Source organism: Myripristis murdjan, chromosome 23, assembly GCF_902150065.1.
Source record: "Myripristis murdjan chromosome 23, fMyrMur1.1, whole genome shotgun sequence".
Lineage (NCBI taxonomy): Eukaryota > Metazoa > Chordata > Actinopteri > Holocentriformes > Holocentridae > Myripristis > Myripristis murdjan.
This window is the reverse complement of record NC_044002.1, coordinates 9,011,327-9,023,730: the sequence shown is the minus strand read 5'-3', so window position 1 is coordinate 9,023,730 and position 12,404 is coordinate 9,011,327. Positions and strand designations below refer to the sequence as shown.

Sequence of the window (12,404 nt, the reverse complement as noted above, 5' to 3'; positions counted from 1 at the left end):
TAGAATGGTAGCATTTCCTTTCAAAGCTAATTGAAATTTCACAGCTAACCTAGCCTTTTATCATATAAGAGAATGGTCTGTTATTCTTGGCCAATGTCTCATAATTAAGCGTTTTGGAGCAGCTAGACACTATCAGAGGAAAAGAAAAACGACCGCCAGGAAATATCACCTACAATTCTCTAGCTTTCCTTTGCATTCATAATAAAAACACTGTGCTTCATTTCATAAAAATAATGCTGTCACCAAGCTTAGGCTGCAAGTAACTCTGGACCAGAATAAAAAACAAGAAAAAGATAACAAAGACCTCTGGGGACAAATTATTGCAACATGCCTGTATGGGAGACACAGCCACCAGGTTGGAATCAGACTTGGACAGAGACTTGGACAGCTGCAGGTCCAGCACACTTCGGGGCATGGACCTCATCCTCCCCAGGGTGCAAGCCCTCTCCTCGTAGCCAGACCCTGACGCACCGTCTCTGGCCACACTCCCCGCCTGGCTTCCCCGCAGCTCTGGAACCTCCCCGTTCTGACTGGAGGAGGGTGGGTGACCAAGAGTCGAGTAGCCACGAGGCGGATCAGTCTGCTCACAGTTCTTGGATCTGGCCTGGTCCTGGTTGACCCTGGTGTGGAAGATCGTCCGGTAGACCACCTGCGGTTTCTGGGGGTCTTTGGCGGTCTTTGGGGGTGCCGACTCGCTCCCCGTCCTGGGAAGGACCTGTGGTGGTCCTCCTCCGCCAATCACAAGGCTGAACTCGGGGGTGTGCAGCAAGTTCCCATGGGTTTCTGGGCCGGTGTATTTGCGGGGTTTGGGGCTGTAGAGGTGGTAAGGCGTGTCGGGGGTTTCACAGGCTGGGGAGGATCCGTGAAGGAGGCCCGCAAACTCCTCTGGGACGTGGCTCCTCCTGCGCTCCTCTGGCAGTGTGGAGGAGGTGGAGGAAGAGGAAGGTGGAGGAGGAGGGTCCCGCTGGTAAGGCCCGTCGTCTGCAAAGAGGACACACACAGACACACACACACACACACACACACACACAAAAAACAACTCCTGGGATTAAGTCATACAGAAATAATGTGGTACATGTATGGTTGTCAAGAAACGATTCTGTCACAAAACCTTAATGAATTTACTCAAGAAAAGAAAATCAAGAAGAAAATCAAAGATATTATTACACAAACCACTCAAGAGAGTGTGGAGCACAATTCCAAGTAAACTGTAGAACAGAGAGAGAGGCAATGGAGCTAAAAGAAAAAAAACAAAAAAAAAAACAAATAGCACAAAGCAGCCAAAGCTGCAAACTGAAAGATAAGAAAGAGGTAATAAATCTTCTGCTTCCCCGTAGAAAAGCTGTGTGCCTCCTAAAGCAGAAAAGACAACTCCTGACTTGGATTTTACACCCCTGCTCCCTCACTGTCTGGGTGCAAAAATGTGTGTTTTTGTGTGTGTGTGTGTGTCTGAACTTGTGCATGTATGCATGCGTTTATTGGGACGGACGTTCATACACCATTGACTGGATTCTTTGAGGTGTAATGAGAGTCAAAAGGAAGCTTTCAAAGGCCCAGTCACTGTCTGTGTGCAGCGGGGTGAAAGAGGGGCTGCAGAGAGCTTCTTTTTATCCTCTGCATGTGTTTGTGTAATTGTGGTTGCATGCCTGCGTGTATGTGCAGAGTGTGTGTATGTGTGTGTGTGTGTGTGTGTGTCCTTGCTTGACTACTTGCCTGTCAGTTTGTGTATGCTTGCGTACACATCTGCACACAAACTACCTGAGGTCACAACATTTCCCGGAAAGAAGCCCATATTTAGGTTCATGGTTTTGCACATCAAAAAGATATATTTCCCACGATGTGAAATACAGTACAAAGTAAAATTTTATTATTTATTTTCTTTCTTTCTGTATTCTTCTTATTCTTATTCTTATTCTTCTTTTTATTATTTATTATCAGAGAAGTGGCACTTTATTCAAGACATCAAGACAATATTGTAGCAGAGAGAGGTATATGTGTTTCAAGCTGTAGTGCAGCTCCTCAGGGAAAAGGTAAAAAAATAAAACAAAATGTATATTCCTAAATTTGCATTGCTACTCTTATTTATCTATATATTCATAAACAAGGTCACTTACATAGTCTGACAAACACCTTGGTTTCTGTAGGTAGAATGACACACACACACACACACACACACACACACACACATCTGAAGATATAAGGTATATGCTGCAGGAGTCTGGACAGAAGAATCTAATTTTGTTTTGCAGTCATCTGTTGATTAAACTACATTATGACATGATGCTCTGTATTATGGTCTTGCAAATGAAAAGGAAGAGTGCCTGAGTCTGAACAACATCTGTCTCTGTGTGTGCGTGTGTGCGTGTGTGTGTGTGTGTGTGTGTGTGTGTGTGTGTGCGTGTGTGTGATGGGAGATGGCGAGTCCAGATCTCTCCCTCTCTCTGGTTCCTGTCACTGCCTGTTAAGATTGTGTTCCAGGCCATGTAAACAATCGCACCGCTGATAAACCTCTCTCTCCCCCTCTCTGTCACACACACACACACACACACAAACATACACACTCTGTTGTCCGCCAGCCTGTCTGGGTTTCAGCTGCAGCTTGCTGACTGTCCTCGGCACATCCAGCCCACATTTCCATATGCAACGATTACATAATGAACGCCGATGACACAGCAACACAGCACAGCACAGAAAAGAGTTATGCAAGGAAATTGTAAGTCTGAACACAGAAACATGGCTGCTGTTTCTTTGAAAACCCCAGAAGAGAGGCTAACTAGAATCATTCACACTGATCAAAGTGGCAGAAACTCTCAGTAACTCTGATGCTCTCTCTTTTCACTGCGGACGTCAAAAAAAGCAGAACACTAACTTCAGTCCTCAGAAGGAAAACCGTGTTGGAGAGCTGCAGATTTTCTTGAGGGACCCACATGCTCTCCATTTTCCAGTCAATTTAAATCACTTGGAGTGTGAAGGTTACAAATCCACGTCTGCTGTGTTTAAATGCACCAAACACTCCTATTTACTGACTTCAGGTAATGAGGGTTTTTTTTTTTTTTTTTAAATGACTCATACTGAAATGGACTTAAAATTGCTACTTCGTCTGAAGACTTTGCAGTCACTCATTAGTTCCCACACATGCTGAAAGGTCTTCAGGTATGAGTAATCCTCACCATTTTTCAGGAAAAACACGGCTCCCCAACATGAAGATCAGTGTGAACACGGTTGCCCTTTGAGAGTCCTGTACCATCAGCTTCTCTTCTCTGTATTTTATTGTCTGCTAATCAGTGCACTTTTACCTACAGCCAAGTTCTTGTCAGTAAGAAGGTCACTGACCACCAACAGTCTGTCAGTGAATTTTTGTGATTACATTTTCAATGTCAAGAAAAAAAATCATCTTAAAGTTCTTTTCCGTCATGTAAATACAGATATTTTTTGTTCAAGATAAGTTGGGGGAAAAAAAAAAAATCAAAGCAAAGGAACACAACTGGGATTTTCTGTAAGTATGACTCCAGCAACACAAAATTTCTGACCGTGCCTTGAACGCATCATTAAGTTATTTCACTACATGTCTGACTTGGATTTAAAACAATTAGAAAGTGAATCTCCCCTTCAGAAACAAACACCTCCCTTCATTCCCTTTTGCGCTCACGCTCTCTTTCTCCATCTCTCTCCTCTCTCTAAAGATGTTGGCAACAGGTGAACCTGTCGGTTGCCGTGGCAACAAAAAGCCTGGCATCGGCATGTCCCCCTTCGGCTTTGGGAAGCTGAGAGTCTCTGGCCTTCGAGAGAGGAAGGAGAGTGTACGGCTGATAAACACTGCAATCAAATCAGCAGGTGTGTGTGTGTGTGTTCAGGCAGAAAGAGAGAGAGGAGGAGAGGAGAAGAAGCTTTTGATCGGCACAGAGACAGAGGTGAAATACTGGAGAGAGAGGGCAAAAGTTGGTGCAGAGAAGGTAGGGAAGGTGGACCAGATTGTAGAGAAATAAAAATGAGGGAAAAAAGTTAGGTTAAAGCCAACGCAAATGTTTCGAGCTGATAAAAATAATCTACAAATGTACTGAAGCCCTGTATTGGCCAAATTAAACAGAAGGACAAAATGATAGAGAGACAAAACCCCCAGCTCCACTCACACCGGAAACTTCCCAGCTTTTGTCTCGTCTCCCTGAATGCAAACGATGGGCGTCCTGCGTGTGTTGTTTTAACCTTCATTACTTATCCATCACTGAGCCTTCAGATCGCCCTGCAGCTTTGCCTTGCTCAATTGCTTTACCCTCTGTATGTGTGTGTATGTATGTGTGTGTGTGTGTTCCTTACCTGAGCATCCAAGGCAGCCTTTTACTGCTGTCAAACTAGACTCACTCAAGAAAGAGAGGGAAAGAGCCGCTCTGTCTTTCCCCCTTTTTCTTTCTCCCTTTCCTGCATACCTGCATACTTATTGAGAAACAAGCTCACACACACATGCACACACATAAACACAAACACACACAGGTTCTGGCATGCAGTGCTCAGCCCAGACACTGACTGGTATTTGTATAAGCTGTCTTCCCTCCTGTGTGTGTGTGTGTGTGTGTGTAACTGCATGTTTGTTAAACTACTCACAATAACATCAACGTCTGGTTTATGGTTATTAAACGACAATTTTTTAAAAAGTCATTCCGTATTTCTGAGTTCGCAAACATACTGTGGTGTCACTTAGTAAATATAACATTTTCCCAGATTGCGTTACTACTTAGAAGCGTATCCCTAATTATCCGGCTTCAACTGATCAAGATGGCGCATAAAACCCCATAAATGTCATTTCTGGACTGAAAAATGTACACTGGCACCAATTTTTAATATTAAGTTCCTCAATATCAACGCAATCAGCAAAATTCTTGTATTTATTGATAGACACCATGGAAGAGAACTCAGAAATACAGCCCAGCTTCAGCACAATTACATAATATCATAGTATAAATATAATATTATAATAACAATACTATGAATAATAAATGTTGGCCATTCTCTGTTGCAAGCTCTTCTGGAATTTCTCCTTCACCTTCATCGTCATTATCATCATTAAATGCCACGAAACAAAGAATGGCAAGGTAACTTGGTGCTTGATCAATTTATTTATTGATTGACTGAACAATTGATTCAATCAATTGAGTAGTCATCACTGTCTAGAGCTGACACAAGAGAACAAAAAACCTCTACATCCATCCAACACCCACCCATCAATGGAAGACAGAGAGGAAGAGAGTGGGAGGCAAAGAAATGGATCAAGGTTTTTATTTGATTTCCCTATATAGCCACTTTTAGAAAAAGAAATGCTACTTTAAATTCATCACTTATCCTATGAAGGTACAAATGATTCCACCTTCATGAATGTTAGTATTCCGGACAAAAAAATGTTTAAAAAGCTCATAATTTCTATATTTCTCAAAAATGATGTATACTTTCTTGCCAGCAATCACTTAGTAGGTGTAGGTTTCTTTTTTTTTCTCCCATGTGCTGGATACTGTATCTCACTTAGGAACGGAGCTCTTCATGTCTAAATCCAGAGGAGGATGAAAGAGTAGAAGGAACAAGAAAGGTAAAGTCAGATCTGAGAGGTAACGGAGAGGAAATGCAGCTGCAGCTGCAAAACAGAAGGGAGAAAAAAAAAGCATCGCTAACAAGGGAAAGTGTGAATCCATTTCTCCCTTCGCTCGTGTGAGCCAGTCGACCCGGGGGCAGGTATGACGAGCAATTACACCCCAGCACACGCAACCACTTGCACAAACATGGGCACACACACATGCACACCACAACATTGTGAAGAATGTGTTTAGCTGTCCAGGATGGTCAGAGATGGAGGAGAGGAGGGAAAAAAGCGGTAAGACTTAGGTGGAGGAGGTTGACGAAAGACGGTGAAGTATAGGGAACAATAGGGAAAGGGCTCAAGGGGTGAGTGACAGGCAGAGGGAAAGAGAAATGAATGAGAGAGTGCTTGTGAAAGTGGCTGGAGAAATAAGGGAGTGACACAATGGAGGATTGAGCGACAGACCTCGGAGGGGGGCAGGAGGGAGAGAAATGAAACAGCGGGGAAACAGAAGTGGAGGGTGGACAGCAACATAGTGTATCCATTCAGTCCATGCAGTGCCACAGTGCTGTGGGGCAGACTCCATTGTCTAGCCATGAAACGCAACAGGCGGGGAATAAATATCCAGAATCGACTAAAACCTCATGCAGGAATTCCCTTTACAGTCACAGTGGAACAGCATTTTTAAAAACATCTTGCTTCCTTAATTTGATGTATTTCCTGTTGTGGGTTGGATAAAATGCAGGTGTCTTTTTAAAAGTGTAAGATCTTAGAAAGTGTAAGATGAGAGATCTTATTGAGAGAGAGGCAGTTTTATTTAATAATAGGGGAAGTGGGGCAGTGCTGTTTACACTTCTTGGATGTTTTATTGGTTGGCGCTTTTCTTCACGCCCACATGTTCAGCATGAGGTCATTGTTAAAGATGTCCCTTCACAGTATGCTATTGTGGCAGTTACAATGATATAAATTCAACATACTACTGTTTTTTACTAACCACAAATGATGCAAAATGTCCACTGGTGACAGCGTCATGTGAGCTACATCTACATCTCTTTTGCCACTCACAAACTTCAAATTCAAGTGCAGACCTTTGCCCGATGTATCATCACTTTTCCAGAGTATAGCCACCCCGTGTGCTGAGCAAAACTCTGCATCAAGCCAACTGTATCGCCAAACGCTTTTCAAACTACAAATTAAGTTACTGCATGATTCAAATATAATACAGTGCAGTAAAGAAAACATACTGTAATACATAAAAGCCTCTAAAGTTGAGCTGTTTCTTGTTCTCTCTGTATGTGTTTTATTTTATTACACTCATTATACTAGCGGTCAGGAACCTGCAGCTCACAATTTCTAGCTCTTTGCCAGAAGTCACATGGCCTTCAACCGAAACCACATTTCAAAAAGAATACAAATTAAAATAACAAAAATCAAAATTACTATGAAGGTCTCTCTCTCTCTCTCTCCCTCTCCCTCTCTCTCACACACACACACACACATACCCCCACACACACACACACACACACACCGCTCAGTAACAGCTGTTTAACACGTCATTTTTCACAGTCATGAAGCATCGGGCTGTTTAAACTATTTTAACACTTGATGTAATCTCTTAACGCTTGTTGAAAGGTTACACTAGTGAATGAAGAGAGAGCAGAAGTAGTGAGAACAAATGTTTTTCAATCACCACAACCACAAGAGGTTCATCATACAGTCACAACTGTGTACAAAACATTTTAGGCGTATAGACCCTTTAGTTTGTGAGATTAGCTGCAGACAGTTACACAGACACACACGACCAAATGCATGATCTCCTCCAGGCTGCTGCCTGACAGAGATAGTAAACAACTGTTAATCTTTTGACTTTTGTTTTTTGTATTGGTGAATGGGTTTACTATGACAAGGAAATTGGTTGTCAAGGTGAAAAGGTTATTCTTCATTCCACTGTGACTTTAATTAAATGCTAAAAGCAGTGAAATTTAATGTCAGAGGTAATGGTGAGGATTTAGACTTCACATCAACACAAGTGAAAGCCATAAATACTATTAAATGACATGTAATCCTCCTCTGTACCAATAATATTTTTGTCAGAACAGACTCACAGTTGAACAGCTTCATGGTTTTTGTAGAGCAGCATTTCTGCCTATTTAGGTTATTGTGCTGTATGTATTACGTTGTGTAGCGTCGGGTCTTGCCTTGCTGAAGGCCAAATTTCCCATCAAGGGCAATAAAGAGGAGAATTTTCATTTGATCACATGCATCTCATGCATGCATAATATGAAATATATTATGCATCTCATCTCTCTAAAATACATTTAGAGAGATGGTGGGAGACCCAAAGAAAGTGTGTTTGAGAAAAACAGAGAATGAAAGGGATACATAAGCTGTGATATTGTGTGCATGGTGGTCCTCTTGATCCTCCATGCACACACACACTGATGAGAGGAAAGTGGCAGCAGTATAGTGAAGCACAGTGCAGTCAACCTACTGTATCCCCATTTTTGTGTTAATGCAGATGTGAATGACTGTGTGTGTGTGTGTGTGTGTGTGTGTGTGTGTGTGTGTGTGTGTATGAATGCATCCATTTGTACCTGACAGAGACGGCCATAGCCTGGCACTACCCAGCTGAGACAATAACACCACATCTGTGACACTGTGACCAAAGTGGAGCCACACATGAAATGTTTCTTCTAGACAGTTCTTATTCTCTCACCAAGCAAACACACATGTATTGTTTTGCGTACGTATAGTCTCTCTCATATACTGGGATGTATTGTGTGTGTGTGTCTGGCAAAGGGAGAGCTCCAAGCATCTGATAGTGCCATGTTCATCGCTCTATCTCTGGTGGCTGCGTGCTGACTGTTATTAAAAACTACAGAGTAATATCTGAGCTGTCAGTCAACCCGGAGATTAAACACTGAGCCCTATTTCCTAAGCGCCACAGGCCTGAAATAAATCATTATCAGCATCCAGAGCCCTGGGTGTTGGTCTGATGCTAGGTTAATGCTAGGCAAGGCTAGCAAAGCCACGCCTAGATGGTACACTTTTATCCAGGTCCCTGATTTCTGTATGCATTGAGCCAATGGGAAACTCAATAAACTACAATAAGAAAAGCGGCAATACTGCCTTCAAGCTCTGAGCTCTGTAGGAAATATCCTAATCATGAGCTGAACGCACACAAACAACAGAGTAAGTAGCAAATAAAAATTTTAACATGTTTACATGCCGGATGCACGTTTTCTCCTCTTCATTCCGCTGCTGCAGCACCAAGTGCATTGGGCTTAATTTATAAAATAAAACAGCCAGTGAAAGCTGATTTTATTACAGAGCTCATTTGGTTATTATTCCCAACCACCACATGTTGCATTTCAAAACTCTGAACTTGGAAGAAAGAGCTTACAAGGAGAAGCTGAAGGCACCTGAACAGTTACATTATCATGACACACTGTCTTCCTTTGAGCCAGATGGGAGATGTAATTGCTGGATTATGAAAATCTCGCTCATCTCTCCTTCAATTTTCCCTGCAAAGGAAAAACTTCTCAGTCTCAATGTTTTCCAGCCACTATTTTCTCAAAGCTCATCTTTTATTTCGATTTGTGATTGTAATCCACACAACAAGGTAATCCCAGGTCCTGATACCAGAGCTAGCGTCATACGACACGGTGAAAACAGGTCAGTCGTGCTGCCCCCCTGTGGGCGGGGAGAGAGAGATGAGACTGCCTGCAGAGAGCATTCCTTCGTGTCTGATAGCCCCTATCAATCTAAACTCAGCCTAGGGGTGCCAACGGGGCACGTCAGCACACATCCAATTCACACTTTCATTCCTGATTCAAGTAAGTAGAGTATATCACCACGGCAACCAGCTCGTCTCCCGTGGTAACCCATTTGTAGATGGTGATGTGATGACACTAGCATCACTGAAATTTCATATGTGTGTGTGTGTGTGTGTGTGTGAGTTCCAGGATGGTCTCTGTAACCAGACCTGCAGGTGATTCAGTGTCGGTCCCTTTAACCTGAACGTGTTATGTACCTTTTGCTGCTCAGTGTCACTTTGACAGAAAAGACGTCTGCTGCTGGACACACCGGCTCTTTGGAGGATCAAACCTCCGACCAGCCCACTCGGCCATGTTTATCACCTTTATGCATGAGGACTGCTGTGTCCATGTGTCCTCCCCTGTGCACAATATGTCAAGGAGTAATAAGAGCCCAACTCAGCAGTCTGATTTCCACTGCTGCTTAAAAAGTTATCAGTTTGACCTCTTAGCAGTCACTCCTGCCTTTGCCAACAGCCATTATGCATTTAATTAGACCATCTACTATCACTGTCTGTGGCCCCTGCAGTGTACACAAGTATACAGATCTGTGCTCTGCAATTACATAATGTGAGGGTGTGTTTGCACTATTCTGTTCCCATTTATTTATTTTATTTAAAGGATAAGAGAAGCGGCTACAAAGCAAAGAAGAAGTGGCCACTTCAAAAGCGCTGCACCTGGCTTCTTTTCAGGCACAGCTGAGCACTTTCTAAAGTTGAGAAGAGTTTACCTTTTTAAAAAAGGCAACATGACACTGAACAGGTTTTTGTGAGCCAACCAATCAAAAGGAAGACCGGGCGGGGCCTTCTTCCTTTACAGGCAGCTGGTTGGCACTTTTACGTTCATGGAAATCTCTTTGCTAAAAAAAATGCAGACAAATCTAAGCATACAACATGTATGCATGTATCTGTTGTTTGTGAATCCCACTGCACATCTGTTATATGATGTGAACAAACCGCCACGTCATCAACAGCTAAACAGAGTCTGACATTGTTATGGAAAATGTGACCTGCTTTCTCACACAAAAAGAAGCATAATATCATGAGCACATCCTTTAAATATAATGCAGCAAATGGCAAGACATGTTGAGATGCTGTGGGAGTTCTGTGCTGCTCAATAAAACGATAAGGGTAGCATTACAAATAGACCACTGCATCAGCCATCCTGTCCAGTCACACCCTGCGCTCTCCTTATCACTGCCACTGAATTTGATCAACAACCCAATGAGTTTCTTTATATATCTGACTGAGCTGTGCTACTTCCTCTTTTGTTGCTTTGAACTCGGTGTCAGCGTCTGTGTGAGCCTCTTTTGTGTTCGGAGCTTCCAAACATGACTCACAATCACCTCAGGTCCTTTCATCTAAAACTGAACCGCCGCAGGCCGAGCGAGACTTAAACAAAAAATACAAAGAGAGTAAGAGAGACAGAGAGGGGGAATGAAGGAGAGGAAAAGAGACAGAGGGGGAGTTATGCTGATGGCAACAAGGCAGTCGTCATAATAAAGCAATAATAAAGACAGACAAAACGGCATTCAGGCACTTCGCTGATATGGTCGCACATTCATTTCCAAGAGGCTTATTACTTAAAAGGCCGGATGGGAGTGCAGATGAATGGCACAAATACATACACGCATGCACACACGCATACACACGTGCACACATATACACACACACAAAGCCTTTCAATCTGAGCCCATCCCACAGTACTAATAACACAACTGAGGATGGGGACAGAGGGGGGCAGTGACATAAAACATGCATTTTTCAGACATAATGTGTGATCAAAACTATCCCTGCTCTTTAATGAAATAGCACTGTTAATTAGTGTTGCCTCTCTGAGGGAGCCACATTAGGGAGGTTCAATTTACTACAAAGACCAGCAACATCAGTGGGCACGAGACTGTCTCGTACCTGCACTGAAATACACACCAGTGGACATGCAAACACACACTTTATTGTGCAAAATATTAGGTATCCTGCAGTGATGAGGTGAATCCAGGTAAAATCCTCACTGATTCCATTTATGAAATCAATTCTAATCATGAAGGAGGAGATATGAATTGTGCAAAAAGGGCTGCAAATGTATATCAGGAAGAAGGGCACTGCAATACATGGATATCATATTGGAATATGAGATTAGATATTGTCTGGGATTTTGGATATCATAATATGGCGATATGGCATAAGTGTTGTCTTTTCCTGGTCTTAAAGGCTACACTGAATTAATTTTATGTGCGTAAACCCTGTTATGATGTGGGAAATAATGATGAGTGTCACTCAGTTCTCCAAAGAATAGAACTTAGAAATGTCTCAGGAGTTCAGGACTCTTTTACCCCAACATAACCCAAAATATAAGAGCATTTTACTCCATTGTTGATGTGTTTGTTTACCTTTGACATCAAAACATTAGATTCTAGACAGGCACTTCCAAGTCATACATAAATTCTATGGGTTATTAGTCTTGGCATGAACCTGAGGGGTCTTATCCTTCCTCGGCTTCATCCCTAACACGAACAAACAAAGTGGTTTGCCTCCCATCTGAAGCTGCATCGTCTGCCTTTAACAGAAATCTCATGTGTCATCGTCATCCCTACAACATTGTCACAATATTGATATCAAGATATTCGGTCAAGGATATTGTGACATTTACTTGTGTCCATATCACCCAGCCCTATGAGGAATGTTTCCCTGATATTTAGTACATTCAGTGTAGATGCATGCACATAAAAATGCACACAGCCACATACACAAAACACTACACACATTAAAATGCCATTTATGAAGTTTCTGCCATCCCCTGCACCTCCCATCTATCAAATTTGACTGAACAGCTTTTCTCCTTTATTGACCCTCTCAGCCCCCGAGTCAAAAGTGCCAAGGAGAGAGCTATAATTTCACCACATCTGCCTTCTGCTGCACCATCAGGGGCACACATTCAACACATTCAACCTCAGTAGAACGGTGGGGAAAATTCCTGTCATTTTATATAATTGGAGGGCAATCAAAGTCTGCAGAAAGCACTGCTGG

At 42.6% G+C, this 12,404-nt stretch overlaps 1 protein-coding gene across 8 annotated transcripts in view; it reads right to left on the bottom strand.

The window, feature by feature from the left end:
• The window catches only part of anks1b (ankyrin repeat and sterile alpha motif domain containing 1B), a 235,720-nt gene that overhangs the window by 66,941 nt on the left and 156,375 nt on the right, over positions 1 to 12,404 (bottom strand). For all 8 annotated transcript variants that reach the window (XM_030045592.1, XM_030045583.1, XM_030045584.1 and 5 more), the window contains one exon: positions 332 to 981. In XM_030045592.1, coding sequence (XP_029901452.1) covers positions 332 to 981 — 650 coding nt within the window. The remainder of the gene's footprint in view (positions 1 to 331; positions 982 to 12,404) is intronic.